Below are 25,498 nucleotides of genomic sequence, written 5' to 3' on the forward strand. Positions count from 1 at the left end.
TTTTACACTGATGGAGCTTTATACGTAAATCAAACAAGTTTCTGTTCTGAACTGTGGCCTAGAGATGCTATTTGAATCATTTTGTGTTTTGCAGGGGCCTGAGACTTGCGAAGGACGTCTGGAAGCCAAACCAGAACTCCAAGATCTGGATGAGGAATTCCGGGAGAACAACATAGAAATATTAACAAGATTTTATTTGGCTTTTGAGAGTGTACACAAGTATATTCTAGATTTAAACCGGTAAATACATGCCTTACTTTAAAAAAAAAAGTCTGATCTTGACATATTTATTAACTTATTTATTAAGGTGGGGGAACTAGATGATAGCTAATAGCTAATTTGGAAGCTTGTTTTAGTAAAAATGTCTACAACTCGGCTATAGTCACATCTAATTTTATAGGTCAGCTTTCAGTTCACACCTTTATATCACACTGCAGGCCGGGCTGCTTAGGATTAAATGAGCACAAATGGATTGGTGCAGGTAAGTCAAGAAGCAATAGTTTATGCTGATTTGGTGCCGTATAGGCAAGCTATTCAAAACCTTTTTGCGGATTTCCACAGGAAGCCATCTTAAGATGTTTGTTACTATTAGTGCCAAAGGTACTGGAATTCCCTTTGTCACCCTAACAGGCATTTTTAGGGATAGGGTGAAGGTGGGCACGCAACCCTACACACTGCATTAAATTAAGCAGCAAGCATGCACATATGATTTTTTTTTTTTTTAGACTAGGAAGTAGTCTAGGTTTCCTCTTAGTCTGTATAGGACCACCACAATATTTCCACCTCTCACGTTTTGTTTATTTTTATTATTATTGCTTTGTAAATCTTAGTCTACTAGCAGGCAAGAAAACATTTCTAAATACACCTCTGAATAGAAACATTCATCAGCATTTTGGTGTTTTATAAAGTTCTTAATTTCTATTTAAAAAAAAATTGATTATTTTATTGTTTTATTTCATTTTTGTTTTTACAGAATTACTTTGAAAGACATTTACATGTATGGGATCATTTCCAAATGAGCCTTTGTCATGTCTCGGACTTCTGAATTTTTCAATTCAGATATCTTCTTTAAATTATTGTATTTAGATGCACATTCAGAACTTGGTAAATTACTGCCAGTGTATATTCACATTGTTAATTGGTGAAATAGTGACAAACTTCTAGTAAGTAGCAATGAGAAAAATAGATTTAATTTTTTTGCCATTTTTCTGGATATTGTTTTGAATACCGATGGATCCATAGATTTCTAAACTGCTCCAACCTGTTTTGCATTAGTTCTCGTACTTCGTCGGTGTGCGGATTGTTGTTGTTGGGGTTTTTCCCTGAAGCAACATACTCTGCATTCTCCTTGAGTCTTTCTGGCTGAAATGTGTTATTTGTGGACATGCACCATAACAATAGTATATTTTAATAATCTCACTGAAAGAGCATTTTATTTCTACCACATATTCTTGTTATTTTTCCCCATAGGTATTTAGAAGACCTTAATGAAGGAATTTATATTCAACAAACATTGGAAACTGTGCTTCTTAATGAAGATGGGAAACAACTTCTAGTGAGTCATTTTGAATTCCATTGATATTATCAGGACAAATGGGCACCCAATTGATCAAAGCCATTGTGCCTCACCCAGCTCCTTACCCAGAAAGCCAACATTGTTCCTTGTTTGAAATGGATCTTATAGAAACATAGAAACATAGAATGTGACGGCAGATAAGAACCATTCGGCCCATCTAGTCTGCCCAGTTTTCTAAATACTTTCATTAGTCCCTGGCCTTATCTTATAGTTAGGATAGCCTTATGCCTATCCCACGCATGCTTAAACTCCTTTACTGTGTTAACCTCTACCACTTCAGCTGGAAGTCTATTCCATGCATCCACTACCCTCTCAGTAAAGTAATACTTCCTGATATTATTTTTAAACCTTTGTCCCTCTAATTTAAGACTATGTCCTCTTGTTGTGGTAGTTTTTCTTCTTTTAAATATAGTCTCCTCCTTTACTGTGTTGATTCCCTTTATGTATTTAAATGTTTCTATCATATTCCCCCCTGTCTCGTCTTTCCTCCAAGCTATACATGTTAAGATCCTTTAACCTTTCCTGGTAAGTTTTATCCTGCAATCCATGAACCAGTTTAGTAGCCCTTCTTTGAACTCTCTCTAAGGTATCAATATCCTTCTGAAGATAGGGTCTCCAGTACTGTGTACAGTACTCCAAGTGAGGTCTCACCAGTGTTCTGTACAATGGCATGAGCACTTCCCTCTTTCTACTGCTAATACCTCTCCCTATACAACCAAGCATTCTGCTAGCATTTCCTGCTGCTCTATTACATTGTCTGCCTACCTTTAAGTCATCAGAAATAATCACCCCTAAATCCCTTTCCTCAGATGTTGAGGTTAGGACTCTATCAAATATTCTGTACTCTGCCCTTGGGTTTTTACGTCCAAGATGCATTATCTTGCACTTATCCACATTAAATGTCAGTTGCCACAACTCTGACCATTTTTCTAGTTTACCTAAATCATTTGCCATTTGGCTTATCCCTCCTGGAACATCAACCCTGTTACATATCTTAGTATCATCAGCAAAAAGACACACCTTACCATCAAGACCTTCTGCAATATCACTAATAAAAATATTAAAGAGAATGGGTCCAAGTACAGATCCCTGAGGTACCCCACTGGTGACAAGCCCAAGCTTCGAATATACTCCATTGACTACAACCCTCTGTTGCCTGTCATTCAGCCACTGCCTTACCCATTCAACAATATTGGAATCCAAACTCAAAGATTGTAGTTTATTGATAAGCCTTCTATGTGCAACAGTGTCAAAAGCCTTACTGAAATCTAGGTAAGCAATGTCTACTGCACCACCCTGATCTATAATTTTAGTTACCCAATCAAAAAAATCAATAAGATTGGTTTGGCATGATCTCCCTAAGGTAAACCCATGTTGTCTCTGATCTTGAAATCCATGTGTTTTTAGATGTTCAACAATCCTATCCTTTAACATGGTTTCCATCACTTTCCCCACTACTGAAGTAAGGCTTACTGGCCTATAGTTGCCCGACTCCTCCCTATTACCTTTCTTGTGAATGGGCACAACATTCGCTAACTTCCAATCTTCTGGGACTACTCCTGTTATCAATGATTGGTTAAATAAATCTGTTAATGGTTTTGCTAGTACACCACTAAGCTCTTTTTTTTTTTTATCCTTTTTCTTAACTGAGGTCCCTTTCCTTCATTTTCATCTGTAAATACCGAACAAAAATATTCATTGAGGCAGTCAGCTAGACCTTTATCCTCATCTACATACCTTCCTTCTTTTGTTTTTAATCTAACTAATCCTTGTTTTACTTTTCTTTTCTCATTTATGTATCTAAAAAAAGTTTTGTCCCCCTTTTTTACTGACTGTGCTATTTTCTCTTCTGTGTGTGATTTGGAAGCTCTTATAACTTGCTTAGCCTCTTTCTGCCTAATCTTATAGGTCATTCTGTCTTCCTCACTCTGGGTTTTTTTATAATTACTAAATGCTAACTTTTTGTTTTTTACTATTTTGGCCACATCTGCGGAGTACCACAGTGGTTTCTTGAATTTTTTGCTTTTACTGACAAGCCTAATGCAATTTTCTGTTGCCTTCAGTAGTGCAACTTTTAAATAATCCCATTTCTTTTGGACTCCATTTAAATTGCTCCAGTCTGATAATGACTCCTTTACACATATTCTAATTTTAGAAAAGTCTGTTTTTCTAAAGTCTAAAACTTTTGTTTTTGTGTGGTGTGACTCAGTCACTGTTCTTATATTAAACCACACTGACTGATGATCACTGGATCCTAAACTTTCACCTACAGTAATATCTGATACCAAATCTCCATTTGTTAACACTAAATCTAGTATGGCCTCTTTACGAGTTGGCTCCTCAACGACTTATTTTAGAGACAATCCCAGTAGGGAGTTTAGAATATGTGTGCTCCTGGCACAAGTAGCTATTTTTGTTTTCCAATTCACATCTGGAAGATTAAAGTCACCCATGATGATAACTTCCCCCTTCATTGTCATTTTAGCTATTTCTTCAACTAGTAGATTATCTAACTCTTCAATTTGTCCTGGGGGCCTATAAATCACACCTACACGAGTTACTGTGTGATTACCAAATTCTAACGTAACCCAAACGGACTCTATGTTCGCCTCACTAACCTTTATTAGGCTAGATTTTATGCTATCCTTTAAATACAGGGCCACCCCTCCCCCTTTCTTGCCTTCCCTGTCTTTTCTATATAAAGAGTACCTTGGTATTGCTATGTCCCAGTCATTTTTCTCATTATACCATGTCTCAGTAACAGCGACCAAATCTACACTATCAGTTGCCATTATTGCCACAAGTTCATGGATCTTATTCCCTAAACTGCGAGCATTTGTAGACATGACTCTAAGCTTATCATTTTTGAACACACTTGCTACAGGCACCTTCTGTCCTTGTTTTGGGGGACAATTGGATTGATGTTTTATCACCCTTTTGCCCCCCCCTCCTAGTTTAAAAACATCCTAGCAAAACCTCTGAACTGCTCACTGAGAACATTTGTTCCCTTTTGAGAAAGATGCAAACCATCTTTTTTGTACAGTTTATTTCCATTCCAAACAGAGCTACCATGAGCAATAAAGCCAAATCCTTGCTCCCGACACCATTCACCAAGCCACAAGTTAAAGTCCCTAATACGCATCCGCCTGTCGTTCTGAGTGTTATGCACAGGCAGAACTTCAGAGAATGACAGTGTGGAAGCAACCTGCCGTATATCATTGGCAAAAACACTAAAAACTTCCTTAACCTCTGAAACCTCATTGCAAGCCAAGTCATTTGTCCCTAAATGGACAAGTACATCCAATTCCCCTTCCTGCTTTGCTTGCTTAACAATATTACAGATACGTCTCCTGTCTCTGTGAGCAGTAGCTCCGGGAAGACACCTCACAAGACCACCATTGTCCATCTCCACACCTCTTATGATGGAATCCCCCAACAACAACTGCTTTCTATTAGGCCTCACCATAGTCTTCAAGCCTCTCTGCACAACAGCACTAGCCTCAGTGCCTCTCTGCACAACAGCACTAGCCTCAGTGCCTCTCTGCACAACAGCACTAGCCTCAGTGCCTCTCTGCACAACAGCACTAGCCTCAGTGCCTCTCTGCACAACAGCACTAGCCTCAGTGCCTCTCTGCACAACACCACTAGCCTCAGTGCCTCTCTGCACAACACCACTAGCCTCAGTGCCTCTCTGCACAACACCACTAGCCTCAGTGCCTCTCTGCACAACACCACTAGCCTCAGTGCCTCTCTGCACAACACCACTAGCCTCAGTGCCTCTCTGCACAACACCACTAGCCTCAGTGCCTCTCTGCACAACACCACTAGCCTCAGTGCCTCTCTGCACAACACCACTAGCCTCAGTGCCTCTCTGCACAACACCACTAGCCTCAGTGCCTCTCTCCACAACACCACTAGCCTTAAGGCCTCTCTGCACAACACCACTAACCTCAGCGCCTCTCTGCACAACACCACTAGCCTCAGCGCCTCTCTGCACAACACCACTAGCCTCAGCGCCTCTCTGCACAACACCACTAGCCTCAGCGCCTCTCTGCACAACACCACTAGCCTCAGCGCCTCTCTGCACAACACCACTAGCCTCAGCGCCTCTCTGCACAACACCACTAGCCTCAGCGCCTCTCTGCACAACACCACTAGCCTCAGTGCCTCTCTGCACAACACCACTAGCCTCAGTGCCTCTCTCCAGGACACCACTACACTCTGAAAGTGCAGAAAATGAATTATGTAGAGCAACAGACTGTGCAATATGCTTTTTATCCACCACTCCAAGTCTACCAGATCCTACAGTAATCCATCTGCCATTCCTAGTTTGTCTCTGAGGCAGTGGCTTTGCAGCAGTTCTAGCCTGAGTTTGTTTACCAGATAATTTACAAATCTCAGACTTCTAAAATACAATCTCCTGCTGCAAGATAGAGAACTGTCTACAGATTAGACAACAACCAAACCTCCAAAAAGTGGAACGTGAAACAAATGCAAAGCAACTATTACACTGAACTAAGTCTGCCATTCCAATGAGGTGAATAATTTAAATCAAACAAATATTACCTTTTTTTATTTATCCTCCTGAATACCTCAGATTACCTCCAGCTTATCTCCAGAATATCTCCAACCACACACACACTTAGAAGCAACACTCTCCAGAATATCTCCAACCACACACACACTTAGAAGCAACACTCTCCAGAATATCTCCAATCACACACACACTTAGAAGCAACACTTTCCAGAATATCTCCAACCACACACACACTTAGAAGCAACACTTAGATGAAGCAACCAAGCTCTATTAGCCAAGCTAATGACAACAGCCCTTATATACTCCACAAATCACCTCCCACTAGGAATGTTTAACACCTGGGTAGGCCTCTGCTTATTAGCAAACAATAGCTAATTTACACAGCAATCAATAGCAAGTAGCTACCTAATCCAATCAAATGCCTTATAATTACCAACAGGAAATCAAACCTTGTGCAATCAGTAACCTTTTCCTACAGATTAATTATGAAATTATTAATTATTAATTATGAAATTAATTTATTACTAAAATGGAAGTTTGCGGGAATGGATAGATTGCAAATAATAGCCATAATTCACTTGTATAACTTGCTCAGAATTTCTTTATTTATTTATGTATAAATATAAAATTCGCTAGTCAATTCTGTTTTAGGGGATATCTGAAGTTCTCTTTAATTCTTTTTACAGTGTGAAGCTCTTTACCTGTATGGTGTGATGTTGTTGGTAATTGATCAAAAAATCGAAGGGGAGGTGCGAGAGAGAATGCTGGTTTCATACTACAGATACAGGTAGGTCTTCGCATAATCGTTTTTTTTTTTTTTTGTTTTTTTTACTTCTTTATAGTTAATTTTAGCTATTTACTTCCCCAATTCAAAATTGTCTATACTAGATTCAATAATACCAACGTTGGTGTTTGTGATTATCTCCATATTATCTAGACCCCTGTTTTGTTTTCTTGTTCAAGAAAGGACAAACTGTATTTTTTTCCAACCCCCCCCCTTCCCAGACATACAGGGGTTCGTGTCATTTTATTAAGGACCCCTGTTACATAGAGCATGATATAAACCCTTTCCTTTGGCTCTCAGTGGTGCAAGATCGTCTGCTGACTCCAACATGGATGATATTTGCAAGCTTCTGCGGAGTACAGGCTATTCCAGTCAGCCAGGGTCTAAAAGGCCCCCCAACTACCCAGAGAGCTACTTCAATCGGGTGCCAATTAGTGAAACCTTTATCAGCATGGTGATTGGAAGACTGAGGTCAGATGATATCTACAACCAGGTGAGCTGCAGGGTTCTATGATCCATAATCTGTTGGCAGATGGCTCAGTTAGTGAATGTGCGTATTGTAATGTTATGTTCAAACCTCAGAGTTGCAGGCTCCTGAAACAGCCAACATCTATACACCAAGACATTTGAAAGTTATTAAAAATAGGTTTGCTATTGTTTGCTTATAATAATCAGTAGAAGGTTTTTCTGTTTATTTAAATTGCATGTTTGTACTTTTTCAACCATTGTGCAATGGATCACGGGTAAACTGTAGAATGTTGGAAGGTTTGTGTTAATTGTAAGGAAGGCCAGTTTATTTTGTATTATCATTTGCTAGAAATTGCAAAACATAATTTACTTTTATACTTGTCCAAGAGAGAAATGCAGTACAGCAATTGTTAATGTCTGTTGGACACTATATCATTAAGAATTCATTTAAAATCGCATTGAACACATCTTGAGTGATGGCCTAGTCGGGTTCAATTAGCTATCCTGAACTCCCTAGTTCACAGCTCAGTGAATGAGTGTTTATGTGTGCAGCACTTTAGTCTAGTTACCTAGTTTGGATTTTCAGATTAGCCTAGATCAGGGATAGGCAACCTTCGGCACTCCAGATGTTGTGAACTACATCCCCCATAATGATCTTACACCCATAATGCTGGCAAAGCATCATGGGAAGTGTAGTCCAAAACATCTGGAGTGCCAAAGGTTGCCTATGCCTGGCCTAGATCATGCTTTCCAGAGCCAATGCCTTCATCTTCCAGTCAATACCGTTTTTGTCTGTTTAGGTTTCGGCTTATCCTTTGCCAGAGCACCGTAGCACAGCCCTCGCCACACAGGCCGCCATCTTGTATGTGGTCCTATACTTCCATCCAGCGACACTCCACACTCACCAAGCCAAGATGAGAGAAATCGTGGATAAATATTTCCCGGATAACTGGGTGAGTACACTGGATTAATCAAAGGCCTGCAAAAGAGGGCGCCGGGGAACACATTGTCGGTTTATTTATTTTATTGGCATTTTTTTCAATCCGCAGCACAAACCGATGTGCAGAAGGCTGAACTTGATTGATTTGAGTCTATTATCCGCCTATATTACAATGTAACATTGTGGTGCCCTAGGCTCAGCAATCCGACCATAAATCATTCTGATTCACATCTAGCCCCACAATACCCATGTATCAGTCATAGTGCGGCTATGTATTTGTGTCACATTTACACAGCATGCACCTTTTGGCCACTCGTCCCTTTTCAGCCTTATACCTCCCAGCATCCATTCCCACTCTGTCCGATAGGATAAGGATTCACTGTAAACCAATGACCCCTACTGATCACCGCTTCCTCAAATTAAGCCAGTATTGGTGAGTCCTTACTTCATTTTAATGTGGGCAATAAGACCGCTACTCGCCTAGATTACTGCTGGTTTTATTCTCTCATCCAGTCTGCATTTTGCCACATTTGCTTTGTTGTGGCTGCAACACAAATGTTTTAATACGACTCCTGCTAACACTACCTCAATCTATACAACATATGATAAAAAGAAGGTTGAGCAGTGATGAGCTTGAAGTGGTCTCTCCCTTCAGATATAGTGAATACATTGACTACATTTCTTAGAACATAAAGCTGTACGTTATACAATTGTTGCAGTGAAAGCTTACACACTCGATAGGCCTCTGTGGGTCTTGTGCTTTTTCTCTAGTACTGACTTTTTTTTTTTTTTAAGGAAATTTATAAGCTCTTTTATAAAAAAAAAAATGTTTTTATCTTAGGTCATTAGTATTTACATGGGTATCACGGTGAACTTAATGGAGGCCTGGGAACCATACAAAGCTGCCAAAACTGCTTTAAATTACACATTGGATCTGCCGAACATTAAGGAACAGGTATTGTTACTGACACGTTGTTCAGGGTTTCTTCTTGCACAGGATAGCAAACTGTCAAAGCTTAGTCTAGATGAATCTAGAATTCTTCAGGATGGTGAGGTCAGAATGAGTGTTCGTTGATATCTAATACTGTCTCCTTTCCCAGGCCTCGAGATATGCACATCTAATCGAGCGCCTGCACCATCAGGTCCAACAGTTTCTGAAGGAGGGATTCCTCAGAGAGGAGTTTGTACTCGACAATATTCCTAAACTCCTAAACTGCCTCCGCGACTGCAATGTGACCATTCGATGGCTGATGCTGCACACTGCAGATTCTGGTAATGTTGTAAAACCAGTGTTTGGCTCTAATGTTAGACTTTATGCTGCTGTATGATTTGTCTTTTGTTAGATACATCTGTCACAACTAACAGCCATTGAAACTCCATAATTTAATGACTCCAGGATGCCATGCCCAATATCCCACCAGCCACTATAAGAAACTACATTGTGCAGAGAATGTGATGTTAAAATAGGACATGCCGGGTAGGAAGACTGCGAAATAGTGGCAAAGGGAAAGTTGCTGGCGGATGAGGAGGACAATGATCCTAGTAGACCAAAAACCCTTTATCAAACAAGATTTGAGTGCCTTAAATGAAGAACAAGCAAACGATATTGAAGAGTGCGCAACAAGTGAACCATTATCCAGCAAAGACTTGCTGCGCAAAGTAAATTCCTGTTAATGTTAATCCAGCACCAGATATACCCTTGGGATCTGGTGTTTGATGTAAGGCACATTTCCATACAGAAAGACTTTTCAGATCTGAAGACTTTAGCTGGCCAGAGTAGCGGTGACAAAAGCAGTGCCCTCTAAGCCCAGTGGAAGGTACCAGACCTAGTCATATCAACCAATTTAATAAGGATTTAAAACAGCAAGGATTGGTGTAGTACCTAGAAAGCACTTGGAACTTGGATATGTAACAAAAGAAAGGAAGAAAACAAAAACTAATTGTGCAGTATGTTCAGATCTTGTAAGGTTAAAGGGATAAAATTATATACACTCACACTTTTCCGGAGCCTATATTCAGCTCCAACTTGAAAGTTTGGGCGGGATGATCCCCACCTAACGATATGGTGTTGTACAGAGTCTGCAGGTGGTACTTGTGATAGTGACTTCTATGTATAAGCTCAAGTCGTGGCTCCACAGGTATAGCGTGAAGTAGAATGATCCCCACTCGAGGATATAGGTGCTGATGATCTTTCTTCGTTTGTATATACAAATAAAAATAGAAAACGACAATAGTGTACACAGTAAAAAGTGGGATATGCAGATAAAATGAATAAAACGTACTCACATTTAGTAGAGCACATTCAGGTTTGTGTGGTCTGGATCTTTCTTTAACATTAAATTCCTTAGACAAATGCTGATTGAGTCTGTGCAGTATGGAGCTGATGACATTCAATCCTTATTTAGGAACTTAATCTGTGAAGCTGAATGCACAACTGTAAAACAATTCTCCATTGATTAGAACTCCAGCACTCAAGAAGAAAGTGCACATAAATATTAGGTTCTGCAGACCTAGGTAAAAGGAAATGCAAGATAATTTTTTGTAAAAAAAAAATCCGTAAACATACCAAAGTTGAACAAGGTTTTGCATTATCTATCAGACGGTGGTTTCTTGGGAAGCCATGGGGAATTCGAACAGACGCGCCATTGGCCACGTTAACCTTCATTATTAAAAAAAAAAAAAAAAATTAACTGGAAAAAATAAGACACAACAATTTTAATGCTGTGAATGAAAGTGAACTTAAATATCCTCTTACTTTACCCTGTCTCTGACCGTTCTAATGAACTGAATGCTCATATTGGTTATTATAAATACAAATATGTGTGTTTATGTAAATGTGTGAGTGGATAGGGAATTTAAAAGATGCATTTCTAGATCCACACATTGAAAACATATCTTTTATTAAAGCTTAGAGTTCCCCTAAAGAAAACGAACAATGCTAGTTAATGGATTTTTTTTTTTGTATTTTATTGGATTTTTTTTTTTTTTGTATTTATTTTTTTTCAGTTTAGAGGGGGGAACAAAATATTATTTGTGATAGTTGCATTGAAATAAAGTAAATAGAGCCAGTGAAGACAAAACCAGGAAACACAAGCCTAATGCTTTCTTTCAGTCACATATACATGTTGGAAACTGAAAGGTCCCATGGTTTATATTAGTAATTGTTGATTTTTAGTCTTCTAACCCAGAAATAAAGACAACTGTTTTTCTTTTAAATTCAGCTCCATTGCTCTGTAATTACAAAGAGCCAACTTTAATTAAGTGTACATTTAATTTGTTTAAAAAAAATAAATCCAAAAGGAAGTTGGATTAGCTAGGATTGCTCAGAGGTGAATTGTCAAAAAAATAAGGGATAAAAGGCATACTGACCGCATGTGCTACCAGATATAACCATGGGAAATGTGAGACTGGATTGGCTCTTATTGGCATCAGAGTATGTGCAAAGAGGAACAGGGTAAACTACCTGATTCCTGGGAACCCTAGCAAACAAGACCAGAGCAACCCGGTTGAAGCTTGCTGGACCTCTCTGTGATCTCTGGTTCAATAAATAAGCCCAGTCATGATAACCGTGGTTCTGACCATGTATGTACATCATATTGCCCATTTCAGTTTGGTTCAGAGTGGAACCCAGCAGCCACCATGCATGATGACAACCTGCATCTGCAGAAACAACTAGGTGCCTACAATATGAAAGGGCGTATACTGGCTTTTAGGATAACTGAACCCTAGAAATGATGGTCAATTAGCTTTTACTTTTCCGTCAGTGGTTTGAACTTTAGCAAGGTTTTATACCAATTCCTTAGGAATAATATAATGTAAACCTTTTTACGACTAGAAGTATTTTTCTCACACTTATAAACCTGCAGCTGATGCATATAATTAATCATTCCATGCAGATGTTTTATGTCATCTAATTTTGGCATATACAGAATTACATTGAATAGAGGTAGCACGTCTTGCCTTAAATTGTCTGTACAGAGACCCATCCCACCTGAAAATATATTCCAGGGCTCGTTAGCCCTGGCATGGGTTAGACAGTCTGGGCATTATAGGAATATTGTCTACAACTTTAGTCAGTACTGGTTTATTAAGTTGACAATGGTCCAGGTACTCAAGGTGTAACCAAAAACTCGGGTTTATTGCAACAGGGTACAAGCAACATTTTTACCCCTAAAGGGTCTATATTTTAGATGGCACCTCAAGTGGCCTATACCACCCTTTGTACTATTGAGTACTGGCTTATTGTGACTGACTAACGGTATTTAGTATTCACACCCTATCATCAATAGTTCAAGCTAAAATTGGTCCAGCCCAACCACAGGGACCTCAATTAAGTTCCAGATGGCTTTCTGTTAGGACTGGTGCTGTATGAATGAACGCTTGCTAAAGCCAGACTTGACAATGGATACTTTCTGTTCCTTTCAGCTTACGATGTAAACAACAAACGCCTTCGCCAAGTGAAAGACCAAGTTCTGACGGACTCAAAGTACAATTCCAAAATGCTGTTCCAGTTACTACTTGACACGGCCCAGTTTGAATTCATTCTAAAGGAGGTAGCATACGCAAAGGATATATTAATAGAACTTTAATGGTTGGTGCATATTTCAGAATTCAATTGGATATGCTTAACCCTTACTCTAGGGGCTCTTTATGTCATCTGTATTATTATTTTTGTGTACATTAAAAACCATGTTGGAATCCAAATGAAAGGATTCTCCAAGCCACAAACTGCTACAGGCTTTTTAAGGGTTGTGCAGTAAGAAGGCTGTCTGTGCCATCCCTCCGGTTTTCATCAAACTGGTTTTCAAACCATCCCCTATGTCACCAGTAAGGTAATGAGGATGTTTTGCTCGCTTATCAAACAGATTATTTGTGCTGGTTAGCAAGATCCAGCCACATTCATCATCAAGGGATCTCATCACACATGCTGATCGTGTCTAAGCTTTGAAGCTTTAAGGGCCTTAGAACAATTTGGGTAGAATCCTGCCAACCTTCTCAGAGGTCAGGGATCAATGACTTCCAGAGAAGTGTACTTCCCACTTTAACCCCTTAAGGACAAAACTTCTGCAATAAAAGGGAATCATGACATGTCTCACATGCCATGTGTCCTTAAGGGGTTAAAAGGTATTGTTTTTGGGAAGGTGATTGCGAAGGTCATACATTTTAAGAGCTTTTAGCATCAATACAGCACTGAAGACCTGTAAACCAGCAAAAGGTGTTTGAAAAATGATGGACCTTTACAAATGGCTGACTGTAAACTGCATTTCCCATGATGCAGAAATGTGACAAAACAGGTGATAAACCGCGCCAAACAGAACTGAAAAAATCACACGGGTATACTCAATCTTAACAATAACCCAATAGTGTGTAATACATTATGCATATACATACTCTCTCTGGAGAAAAGTGATATTGTATTTCAGTACCAGGAAAACCTCGAAATAAAACTGAAATACAAAAAATTTTGTTTTGTCACATTTCTGTATCTTGTGCAAGGTTTGGGAATCCTTGTAGATTAACTGCTGCCTGCTCACATTATAGCGAGCGCCTACACCTGTCTTTTTTTCTGTATATTCCATGATGCACAGCCAGCCTAAACCCCCACATTTATGGCTTGTATTTGTTTTTTTGGTTTTTTTTTTACTGTGTCTTTTAAGATGTTTAAACAAATGCTATCAGAAAAGCAAAGCAAATGGGAGACCTTCAAGAAGGAAGGCTCTGAAAGAATGACCGAACTTGCAGACGTCTTCTCTGGAGTTAAACCTCTCACCAGGGTGGAGAAAAATGGTAGGCCGCTAACTTGTCTGTTTATTGAATGAAACTTGTCCGTGGCTGTCAGGGTTTCTGCATTGGTGTATGGAAGGGAGTGTAGGCCATGTCGTCTCCATATTCTGTCTATAAAAATATCGAAACTGCATGGAGAGAATGTTTATGGTGTATTTTAATACATTATTAGAAAGGCTTTCAGGTTTAATCATTTAACTCTGAATTGTAGCAAAATGTAGGAAATGTCTCCTACTTGGCCATATTCAAAGCTTGCTTATTTTAGTCTATTTTTTGCCAGTTGTGTTTTGTCTGAGATTAGCGAATAACCCTGTTCTTATTTCTGGTCCACAGAAAACCTGCAAGCCTGGTTCAGGGAGATATCCAAACAAATACAGTCCTTAAATTACGAAGACTCAACTGCTGCAGGAAGAAAAACTGTACAGCTCATCCAAGCCCTCGAAGAGGTATGTTTACCTTTTCATGTCCCCAACACTGTTCTTTAACAAGCTATCACTGTATTTAAAGGGACAATAAAACCAACTATATAATATATATTGCAAGTTCTTGTGCCCTTTGTTTGAATCTGAATCTTGGTCTTTCATTCCACTCAGGTCCAGGAGTTCCACCAGCTGGAGAGCAATCTTCAAGTATGCCAGTTCCTGGCAGACACTCGGAAGTTCCTGCATCAGATGATCCGGACGATAAACATCAAAGAGGAATTCCTGATCACAATGCAGATTGTGGGCGACCTTTCCTACGCCTGGCAACTAATTGACAGGTTAGTGTTTAAAAACCTTTTGACCACCATATGATACCAAATAAGGTTTGTCAACTGTGGTGTAGGAGTCCTTGCCAACAGCTTTTACTATTGAGATAGTTATAACATCAGACTATGTATTAATGTGCTGTTACGGGATATGGAGAGTTGGGGTCAAGGGGCAACAGTTGATATGGCAGAGGTGGGAGTGAAAAAACTGGGAGCGGAGTGCTTGGAGATGACTTGAATTTTGAGTTTTCAAAACTGTACCTAACTGAAACTTTGGATAAAGTATGTTGGAGGAAAGATTACAACTGTGTAAAGAACCATCAGAGCTTGTGAAGAGGGCTAGTTGAGGGGAAAATAAGTAGGATTGGTGAGAGGGTAATTAACAATGCTAATGACAAATGGCCTTTTGGGGCGGAGGGGGTGGTTGTGGTTATTTTATTTGTAGGGTGATGATGTGTGAGAAAAAGCAAATTCTTTATAAAATATCGTATTCGATCACGAAAATGGCTATGCTCCACTACTTTACAATTACATTAAAAACTATTTTAATATAAGATTCGTTTAACACAAGTTTGCAATTTGAATTTATTTGTTTTTCTTAGTTTTACATCAATTATGCAAGAGAGCATTCGGGCCAATCCTTCAATGGTCACCAAGCTGAGAGCTACATTCCTGAAGGTAGGATTAGACAGTCCATCCATGATCATATTGTATGTAAATAATAGCCCTATGTATTATATTTTGCCATATATAACATGATGTATCTGTTTTTTTTTTTTAGACCAATTTACTTTAAGTAGATTGCAGCTTTGAGTTAATTAAGCATTTTTCAATTAAAAGAACACTTTTGTGTGTATATTATCTTGTATTATAATGCATTCTAAAAGCTTCCCATAGTAACCTCTACCTCACATACCTGTCTCTTGCTCTCTCCTAAATGGCAGCACTCTACTCTCTCCTCCAGCTCTGCCTCGCTGCCACCTTATTTGATTGCTATTTCATGTCCTAATGTGTTTTACACCCCACCTCTTATAGACTGTAAGCTCGACTGAGCAGGGTCCTCTTCAACCTATAATTCCTGTAAGTTTTTTGTAATTGTCCTATTTATAGTTAAATCCCCCCTCTCATAATAGTATTATAAAGCACTACAGAATCTGTTGGCACTATATAAATGGCAATAATAATAACAATAACAATAATAATAATAATAAAAGCTCTCTTCCATGACCTTAATGAGACATTAGAGGGGGATGGGTGGGAAGACTTTTGAGAGTGACAGCCTGTGTACTTCTACAAGAACAAATTCTCCAGATAATGATGTGGTGCTATACCACCCTGGTGAAATTATTCCATATGGGGAAGACTCCAACAGATTGATTGATCCTGCAATCTAAAATGCACATTCCTCAACATAGAGTGGACCTCTTCCGTAGATGTCACATTTTGGCATAAAGTTAACTTTTGTTTGATGTCTTTCATAGACCTTTGAATTGAACCCCTTGTCCTTTCTATTATCCAGATCTCTCTATGGTTTTCTGCTCCATAACAAATTTACTTTAGGTGCTCATAGGGCCATGTAATCGAAATGGTTGAAGTTTACTGTACCCTCTATAGAAGAGGTTGTAGCCAAAATGTGTTCTAATCAATTAATGGATAGACTCACTGACATTCTGCAAAACTCCCTGACCTCATATGAGAGGACCTGGTCCCCCCGGGACGATTTCAGCACTTAATTCTAGTGTACTTAACTGTATATTCGAGCAAGCTATGCTTAGTTCTGCCTATGGTGGATTCTTAATTTGATGTGGTGTTTCTCTATATGTTTTTAAATAAAATAAGTTTTGTTTCCTGTGTCACTTTGCACAGCTATTGTGATCTTCTGCACTTGAACCTTAAAGAAGTAACAAAAAAAAAATAATAATAATAAAAATCCTTCCTCTAAAAAGGGGAAAAATCCTGAGCTCTGACCTTCCTCCGATAACATGTGCTTTAATCAGGAAGTGAAGCAAATAGTGGCAGGCACCGCAGAGAAAGTTTAGCAATGAAGCTGCTTGAGTAATAGCCCTGTTTGTTTGTTTCTTTGTTTGAACTGTTACATTTTAGAATAATAATAATGGATTTAGCTAACTGTGTTCTACAGTTTAGGGGGAAATAACTGACTATGAGTTAGAAAACAATTTCTAACTTTAAGCTAAAAATTTTGAATTTGGGGGGAACAACTCAACTCGTCTCTAGTTACAGCTTCATCAATTTAGCCTGATTTTTGCAATCTTTTTTTTTTTTTTTTTTTTTTAGTTCACTGTTTTTAATGTGTAAAACCTACAGAAACCACAAAAAATATGAAGCCTAATGCCAGATTCGGAGATGTCCGCTGTTGCATAACATTTACATGTGTATTATATTTTGTATCTATTTCAGTTGGCATCGGCCCTTGATTTGCCTTTACTCCGTATTAATCAGGCAAACAGCCCTGACCTTCTCAGTGTATCTCAGTACTACTCTGGAGAACTGGTTTCATACGTCAGAAAGGTAAGGAAGACCAAGAATAAACTACAAAAAAAACCCAAAAAAACAACAAGATAAGAAACATGGCTACACATTTATTTAAATCCAAAAAGACACATTGTGGATTATTTATGTTTGATTTTGGAAAACTATTCTTAATGCTGTAGACCTATTTAATCTGTACATTAACTCAGTATCTGAAAGATCTATATTCAAAAATTGTAGCTGCCCGGGGGGTTGTACTATAACTAAAGTGTTTTTCAGCCAGCTGTAAACTCAAACACTGCTGAGTATTATGGAATTTGCAACTGAACAACTATTACCCAAGATCTCCAGGCAAATTTACTACTGAATTATTCAAACTGTATATTCTTAATTTAAGGATCTGTCTAAGCATATGACGCAAAAAGTACCCTGCACCAACTCTCCCTGCCAAGGGTGTCTTATAACTGCGGTGATTTTGTAAAGTATTTTATTTCTGAATATTTTGAGATGCATTCTTCTATGTAACCAATCCATTTATATTTGGCCTGTATAGCAGTAGATTGTTAATGTATTCCTTTTATATTAACGCAGGTATTGCAGATAATTCCAGAAAGCATGTTTACTTCATTGGCCAAGATTATCAAACTTCAAACGCACGATATTGTGGAAGTGCCAACGCGTTTAGACAAAGATAAACTGAGAGATTACGCACAACTTGGTGCCCGATATGAGGTGGGAACCATGCTTGCTAAATTAAATATGCATGTGTATATTATTAGCTGCAAATGTTTGGGCACGGTACAAATAGAAGCTGGAGGCGCATGAGGGGGATACATCCATCGATTTTAGGTCTAAAGTTCTCGTCATTTTATTGTTCATGTCCTCGCAAAATAGGCAGCTATACTACATAAAAAATATCTTCTTATTATTTATTTTTTCAGGTTGCCAAATTGACCAATGCTATTTCCATATTTACGGAAGGCATTCTAATGATGAAGACCACACTGGTTGGAATAATAAAAGTAAGTTTCATAATAACTGGAATTGGTTTATCCCAGTGGCTTGGTACATGGCACGGTATGGAGTCTACGGAGTTAGAGTCTAAATTGTTGGAACGGATCAAGTTTGATTACCTGTGATCACCTATGGGTTAATCTGCGAAGTATTATTACAGATGTATCAGATCTGGTTTTAAGGAAAGAGTTAAATATGGTTCTCCTTTAATACAGAATTGAAAAAGGTATGGACGCACTAATTACTTTATCGTGCATTTTAGGTGGACCCAAAACAGCTTCTGGAAGATGGGATACGAAAGGAACTGGTTAAAAGAGTTGCTTTGGCACTTCACAAGGGACTTATCTTTAACCCCCGAGCCAAGGTACATCTACAAACCATTACTTCATATTGCAATACAAAGAAAGTCATTAATGTGTGAAGGAGGAAACCAATCGCTCGTCTTCATACTGAGACTTAAATATATGATGCTAATCACCCATTAACGTGCAACATCAAATCTACCTTAAACAGGCATGATGAAGAAACTAGTGAATTGTGCTACAAAAGCATAGATTGTATGTCTTGTATCTTCTTAAAGGAACACTTTATGTAGGAAAGAATGCAATTAACATAGGATAATGCAAAGAAACCATTCCCCTTTTTATGCCTGACACATAGTTTACACAAAAAAACACCAATGGTTTCATTCTGTAGCTCTCTCCCTGAAGTCTGACAGCTATAGGAAAAGGCACAGCTGTGTGTATCCTATAACCTCCTGCTATGTTACTGTTCTATGAAATACAACAGTAACAGCAGGTCTGTCTGCACATACTGCACGTAAGTCCAACTTACATATCCGGGGTATATGGGATACATACAACACTCCAATTTAAACCTGCGAGAACCGTAGGAGTGGCAGATCATTTCCAACCATGTCCTGTTCTCAGTTGGCATCATTTCCGATTGAATACATTACATCCTAAATAAAACATGGTGTCTCTTTAATCTGTATCTCATCCGAACTGTTGCAGAACCACAGCAGAATTTTTTCACCTAGATCCAAAATTAGAGAGATGAAAAATGACTTTGTCCATCAGGTTTGAAAAAGTAGAAAAAAATACAATTGTAAGCAAAAGGGATATATGAATAAATCAAATATCTATTGATCTATATATTGACATATGGTTCCAATAGCAGAGTGTTCGCTGGCCATTCTAACAGGTTCAGAGACCACCTTAAATCTACAGCACCAGGTACCCAAGCAGTCAGTAAACAGAGCTGCTTATCGAGGTGCTGTGATTGGTTGATCATTCCTGATACATTGAGAGACCTGTATAGAGGAATAACAGTCATTTTTATTGGGGCATTATCTTGTAATATTGTCTTCATTTTGACTATAGTGTATTGGATTAGCAGTAACCAAGCCGTAACACCTATCGTTATATGGTATTTTCTGTGTAGTATTGTTTGACATATGTTAATGTCTATATTTACTGCCTTTTGGATATATTTACCTTATCTTAATAAACTCCCATCTCCTGTATTTACTTCCTTACAGCCCAGTGAACTGCTTCCGAAGCTGAAGGAAATGGCCGCCACCATGGATGGCTTCCATCGCTCCTTTGAGTACATCCAGGATTATGTCAGCATCTATGGACTGAAGATATGGCAGGAAGAAGTGTCCCGTATTGTTAACTACAACGTAGAACAGGAATGTAACAACTTCCTCAGAACAAAGGTCAGCTGTCCTGTAATGGAGACTGCCTCGGTTTATTCAAATTATAGTGAAATGGAAATCGAATTCCAAACTTTAACAAAAAAGTATCCACGATTTTACTGTAGTGGAATTGGAGAATTATTATATGTATTATGGATTTTTGATATCTATTACTTTAAGTATGTGATTGATTGATTGATTAGGCAATGCTTTTCACTATGGAGGCAGAAAATACACTTTTTTTGAGAATTTGTGTTTCTGAAGAATTTTTGGAATGCAGATGTTCAGTAAAGCAAAATTGTTGTTGCTTAATGCACTATATATTTGTGTGTGTGTATACACATCATTGAGCACTGTTCTAATATTACATTTGTGGTCTATTCACCAAACTTTGCATTATAGTGAGTCATGCATTGACACGTTGGGCATCGAGTAATCTCGTGCTGTAAGTTTAAGTTGTTGCTTTTTGATCTAACCCGTTTTTTTTCATCCATTAGATTCAAGATTGGCAAAGTATGTATCAGTCAACACACATTCCCATTCCTAAATTTCCTCCGGTGGATGAATCTGTGACATTCATCGGAAGGCTGTGCCGAGAAATATTACGAATTACGGATCCAAAGTGAGTGGATCAAGACCTAGCATGTAATTAATTAATTGTTTAACAGATGTAATAGTTTATTTTATTTTTTTATTGCTACGTGCAGGAAAAAAAAAAACATACAACATTTTAAAAAAGTTTGATTCTTGTGCTGTGAATGAAACCACTTATTGAGGTGGTGTGGAATTACTAGAAATATCTAGTGCCCCACTCTGACCATGACGACTGATTCCGCTAACTTTTAACTGGGACTGCACCCAATCGGTCTCCGTAGGAAATGTTCCAGTGTGTGTGTGTGTGAACATCAAAAAAACTATTTTGAATTATAGATCGTCAAACTATTACGGCTATTTATTAAGCCAGAAATTCACGAGAGAACAGCAAAGTTTACATCAAAATACCATATTTCCAATTTGACAATTTCAGGCCTAAAATCTATTTTCCACAAATCCCAGTTCAGTAAATAGCCAGTTCCAGCCTTTTATGGCAAGCATGTGTTCTGTGTTCGGCAGGGTAACATGTTACATAGACCAGATGAATACATGGTACGACTTGAAAACTCACCAGGAAGTTACCAATAACCACCTATTCTCTGAGATCCAGGATTCCCTTGGAACCTTTGGGTTGAACGGTTTGGACAGATTACTCTGCTTCATGATCGTGAAAGAACTGCAGGTAAAATGCACCAACCAAATCTTCCACCAGGTAAAAAGTGCCTTTCTGATAAATTCCTTCCAGTGCTAGTGTTAATCTTGTTTTAACACAAAAAAAGACTGATAAAAAAAAATGGTATACACAAAAAAACAAACAAGGGGAGGGAAGACAAATACAGCCAAATTCCCACCAACAAGGGATTTATATAAAAATACTGATCATCTATTTATGTGCACAGCTTCCTCCCAGGATATCCCAGAAAATATCATTTTAACAGAAATGCAGACAAAATATACAGAGGATACAGCTGTAGATCTACAAAATGAGAAAAGCAATAATAGCGTAAAACCGTTTAGAACGCATCAAAGAATTTGCCAGTTTTGGTGTCCATTTCTTTCCATCTCTTAGAAGGAGCTGGCGTAGACTGGGAGTAGTCCCCGCTTCTAGCACTCGAGATATAATGGACTGTTCTGAATATCAAGCAGCGTGGCAGCAGGGAGCTCAGAATTTTTATTGCATAGATTCCGCCTGTAGCATTTCTTTAAATAATACATGTTTAATTTGTTTTACTGTATTCAGAACTTTATCAGGTTATATCAGCGGCTGATTTTGAAGGACAAAATTACCCAGGAGACATTGAGAGCGTTACAGAAAGTCGTCAGCCCGCTGAAAGGTGTTATAGGTATTTTTCCTGCTTTTCTCGTTAGTTTTATTGTATTGTTTGACTAGTGTTTACTCAAACCTTTAGCAATAGGTAGTTACATTTACACCGGCATACTTGTTCTCATATTTGTATTGGTCTGTTTGTATAACACATACTAACTATCTACAGAGCTGATTCTTCACATACAGAAACCTTTGAAATGCTGTCAGACCAGTAGTTACTTATTTTATTAAAATATATATATATATTATTTTATATTCATTCATTTATTTTAAAATGTTCCCAGTGTGGCATATGAAGATCCAAAATGCCCACTGTTCCACATTCTGAGATTTGTTATTTTAGTTTATAGAATGAAGTGTGCAGGTTTTTAATATAGGAACCTGGCATTCATTTGACAGCCCATTCTTTACGTTGAAAATGCAATTGATCTTTTCTTCAATTATATTCTATATAGCATTATAATAATTGTATTTTATATAACAAGTTGAATTTTGAAACACATTTAATAGACTCTAGATTGTGTCATGACATTTAAGAGGGCAGTGCATTTTGTTGTGGGTAGTAGCCCGGGCTGTGATGCGTAAGATGGGGGGGGGTGGAGGGTTCCCTTATCTTTATGATTATCATTCTACTGCCTTTTTATTCCTCTACTTTTTTTTTTTTGTAATCTATTCCCTTTTCTTTTACAGCCAATTCTTCCAAAATCTACTCTTCGGCTATTGCAAAAACCCAAAAAATCTGGATGGTTTATCTTGATGCTATAATGAAGGTAGGAACTTTTGAGACTTGGGTGAAAAATTAAGGTTTTGTTATTCTGTAACCTGTCTGTGCTATCCAGCTTGCACCAGCTGTGACGGACTAGCATTTGGTGATCTGCAGAGCTTGCACTCGAGTGATTAGTATCTCTAGTGCTTGCATTCTGCGATAGGAAACACATACTTAAGGAATTTCACACATTTCAATTTCATGGACTGGTTATATTTTATTGTCTTAATTGTACTGTTTTCATCTTTTCACACTTTATTGCATCTTATCCCACCACTGGATTGGATTTCTTGTAATTTTTTAAACCTGTTTTAGTGCTAATGAACAATGAGCTGTGTATATAGGATCCTGGCCAAGTTCTGCCATTTGCATTGATTGTGTAAGATAGTCATGTACGTGATACACAGCAGCAGATACACTGTAACTGGAACCAAGTCTGTGTGGCTTCAGTAAGCACCTCAGAGATCAAACCACTGTTCCTTTCTGCAGGTTCTGATTTGTTCAGACTATGAAAGCCAAGTTGAAAGTTAATAAACAAAGCACTCATGAGATTCCTAAAGATCTGTATTTATATATTGTAAGGATAAGGGTAAGGGAAGTGTGCCATTGTGTTGCTAGCAGGACAAAGGTAAGTCCGAATCTGTAAACTGAAAGACAAAACAAAGCTTTTGTTGTCTGAGCACTAGTTCCCAATTTCAAGCTTCGAAGACTGCACACGGGTCTGAATCTTCAGCTATTCCTGCTTAACCACTTATAAATTAATTATGTTAGTACGCTGGGTGATCCAGACATCTGGGATTGTAATTAACCCATGAGGCCTGGAGTTAAGCAACCCAATTTAAAGGGACACTCCAATGCCTACATACAAAATTAATAAAAAATCATTGTGTAGTAGATATACCCTAAATTAAATCTTGGATGCCTTTTAGTTATGGATTTTCTCAATGGACCTATATCTAAAAACAGCTTGAAAAACTGCAGATCCCCTGTCTGCTGCCTTTGCAAGCACTCCCCTTCTAGTCCCGTCCCCCCCCCCCCCCCCCCTCTAGATTTTGTGTGGCTGTCCAATCACAGGCTTCCCGATGCAGCTCAATGAGAAGTCTTTGCAAGGCCGACGGTCTGGGAAATTGCTGCCTCTTGAGTTCAGTGCAAATAAGCCAACCAAACTAGGGGGTGTAGGACCTATTGGCTGATTAAAACAGACAGGGGGTGTAACCAGTATAATTTTATACAAGTGTCAAGTTCTATTAAAATCTGCTCTTTCTCCAAAATGGAGTAAAAAGAGGACACACTCTTCACTTACTGACTCCAAGCTTTTGTAGCAATCTGAAGCGCTTTAGGGGTCTGGAGTGTCTTAAAGTAAATCCAGTTAGTGACACCCTCTGGAGCACTGATCAGCCCATATGAAAGGCTAAAGAGGAGTGTATGAGCAAATGGAATCTTAGATCATTTTTTTTCTCTGTTTGCAGGTTGGTCAGATGCAGATTTTAAGGCGACAGATTGCAAATGAGTTAAATTACTCTTGTAAATTCGACTCCAAGCACCTGGCAGCGGCTCTGGAAAACTTCAATGAGTAAGAGCACCACAGGTTGGGGGGGGATTTTTGTTGATTATATTTGAGTTAGCATTTTTAAAAATTATAGCTTCTCTTTTCTTTTTTCCTGCTATTGCTCAACCAGATGGGGTTTTTATTCAGAAAGTCTCCTGCATAACCGGGGGGGGGGGTTGTGAATAAAAAATCTCTGTTATGTCACACGATCATAGAACAATCTGAAACAAACTTTAACTAATGAATAATATAAGATCATTGCTGTTCAATGCATGCATCCAAGGGTTTCAGTGAAACAAGGTCCATAGGATCTTTAATGTTATGGTTATTGTATTATTAATGAATGGTATTCAGAACAGATATCACTTAGAACCTTTTAGGTTTTTTAGGATAAAGTAGTATCAGAGCAATTTTCTAGAAATATCATATACACGTCTCTAGATTTTTTTCTCTGATGTTTATTCTCCAACTAGTTATTGAGTCCTCATTCCTAGTACTAATAAGTACTAATATGTTTTGTTATGCAGATTATATGTATCCTCTCCCATCTCCAGCTCAGTATATGCAGTAGACCAGATCATGCTATGTATATGATCAGGGAGGAGACATTGTGTTATGTGTATCCCCAATATTTCCAAAAGACTATTATAATACATTGGATTATTTATCGAAATCTTCTTCCCTGTCTCCTTCTAGAGCCCTTTTAGCTGATATTGAAGCCCATTACCAGGATCCATCTCTGCCTTGCCCAAAAGAGGATAACACTCTTCTGTATGAAATCACTGCATACCTGGAGGCAGCTGGCACCCATAACCCTCTCAATAAAGTAAGACTCACCCGTTAATAACCACCTGCTAATTTCTCTTTTTTTTTTTAAATTGATTTATTTTCCTCTTTTCTTACATATACACATTGTAAACATTATTAATTAAATGGCCACTCTAAGCACCATAACCGCTTTGTTTAGTTGCAAAGTTGACAGTGCCCAGAGCACCCTGCAGCTTTTCCCAGGTCTGTATAAAAACTTGTACCCTGGTACTCTGTATCTGCTGTTTAGAGCTATAAGCAGCTTGTAAAGACAGAGAGAGTGAGTTTGTGTGTGGTTTTGTTTGTTTGTTTTTTTTATTTAATCTAATACATTAAAAACACGGATCATTCTTAGCGCATTGTTTCTTTTTAGTTAAAACACATTTTGTGTGGTTGCAAACCTCACCACTGCTTA

The 25,498-nt window shown here is 38.3% G+C and overlaps 1 protein-coding gene across 1 annotated transcript in view; it reads left to right on the top strand.

Annotated features, from left to right (window-relative positions):
- WASHC5 (WASH complex subunit 5) overlaps positions 1 to 25,498 on the top strand; it is a 38,019-nt gene that overhangs the window by 5,643 nt on the left and 6,878 nt on the right. The window contains exons 3-25 of the mRNA XM_063451070.1: positions 95 to 240; positions 1,471 to 1,555; positions 6,800 to 6,900; positions 7,198 to 7,390; positions 8,166 to 8,318; positions 9,147 to 9,260; positions 9,406 to 9,577; positions 12,731 to 12,858; positions 13,963 to 14,092; positions 14,423 to 14,535; positions 14,683 to 14,849; positions 15,440 to 15,515; positions 17,256 to 17,366; positions 17,919 to 18,059; positions 18,269 to 18,349; positions 18,604 to 18,705; positions 19,882 to 20,061; positions 20,538 to 20,662; positions 21,154 to 21,316; positions 21,875 to 21,977; positions 22,652 to 22,731; positions 24,197 to 24,300; positions 24,973 to 25,102. Of these exons, the coding sequence (XP_063307140.1) occupies positions 95 to 240; positions 1,471 to 1,555; positions 6,800 to 6,900; positions 7,198 to 7,390; positions 8,166 to 8,318; positions 9,147 to 9,260; positions 9,406 to 9,577; positions 12,731 to 12,858; positions 13,963 to 14,092; positions 14,423 to 14,535; positions 14,683 to 14,849; positions 15,440 to 15,515; positions 17,256 to 17,366; positions 17,919 to 18,059; positions 18,269 to 18,349; positions 18,604 to 18,705; positions 19,882 to 20,061; positions 20,538 to 20,662; positions 21,154 to 21,316; positions 21,875 to 21,977; positions 22,652 to 22,731; positions 24,197 to 24,300; positions 24,973 to 25,102 (2,898 nt within the window). The remainder of the gene's footprint in view (positions 1 to 94; positions 241 to 1,470; positions 1,556 to 6,799; positions 6,901 to 7,197; positions 7,391 to 8,165; positions 8,319 to 9,146; positions 9,261 to 9,405; positions 9,578 to 12,730; positions 12,859 to 13,962; positions 14,093 to 14,422; positions 14,536 to 14,682; positions 14,850 to 15,439; positions 15,516 to 17,255; positions 17,367 to 17,918; positions 18,060 to 18,268; positions 18,350 to 18,603; positions 18,706 to 19,881; positions 20,062 to 20,537; positions 20,663 to 21,153; positions 21,317 to 21,874; positions 21,978 to 22,651; positions 22,732 to 24,196; positions 24,301 to 24,972; positions 25,103 to 25,498) is intronic.

Source organism: Pelobates fuscus, chromosome 4 (genome assembly GCF_036172605.1).
Source record: "Pelobates fuscus isolate aPelFus1 chromosome 4, aPelFus1.pri, whole genome shotgun sequence".
Taxonomy (NCBI): domain Eukaryota; kingdom Metazoa; phylum Chordata; class Amphibia; order Anura; family Pelobatidae; genus Pelobates; species Pelobates fuscus.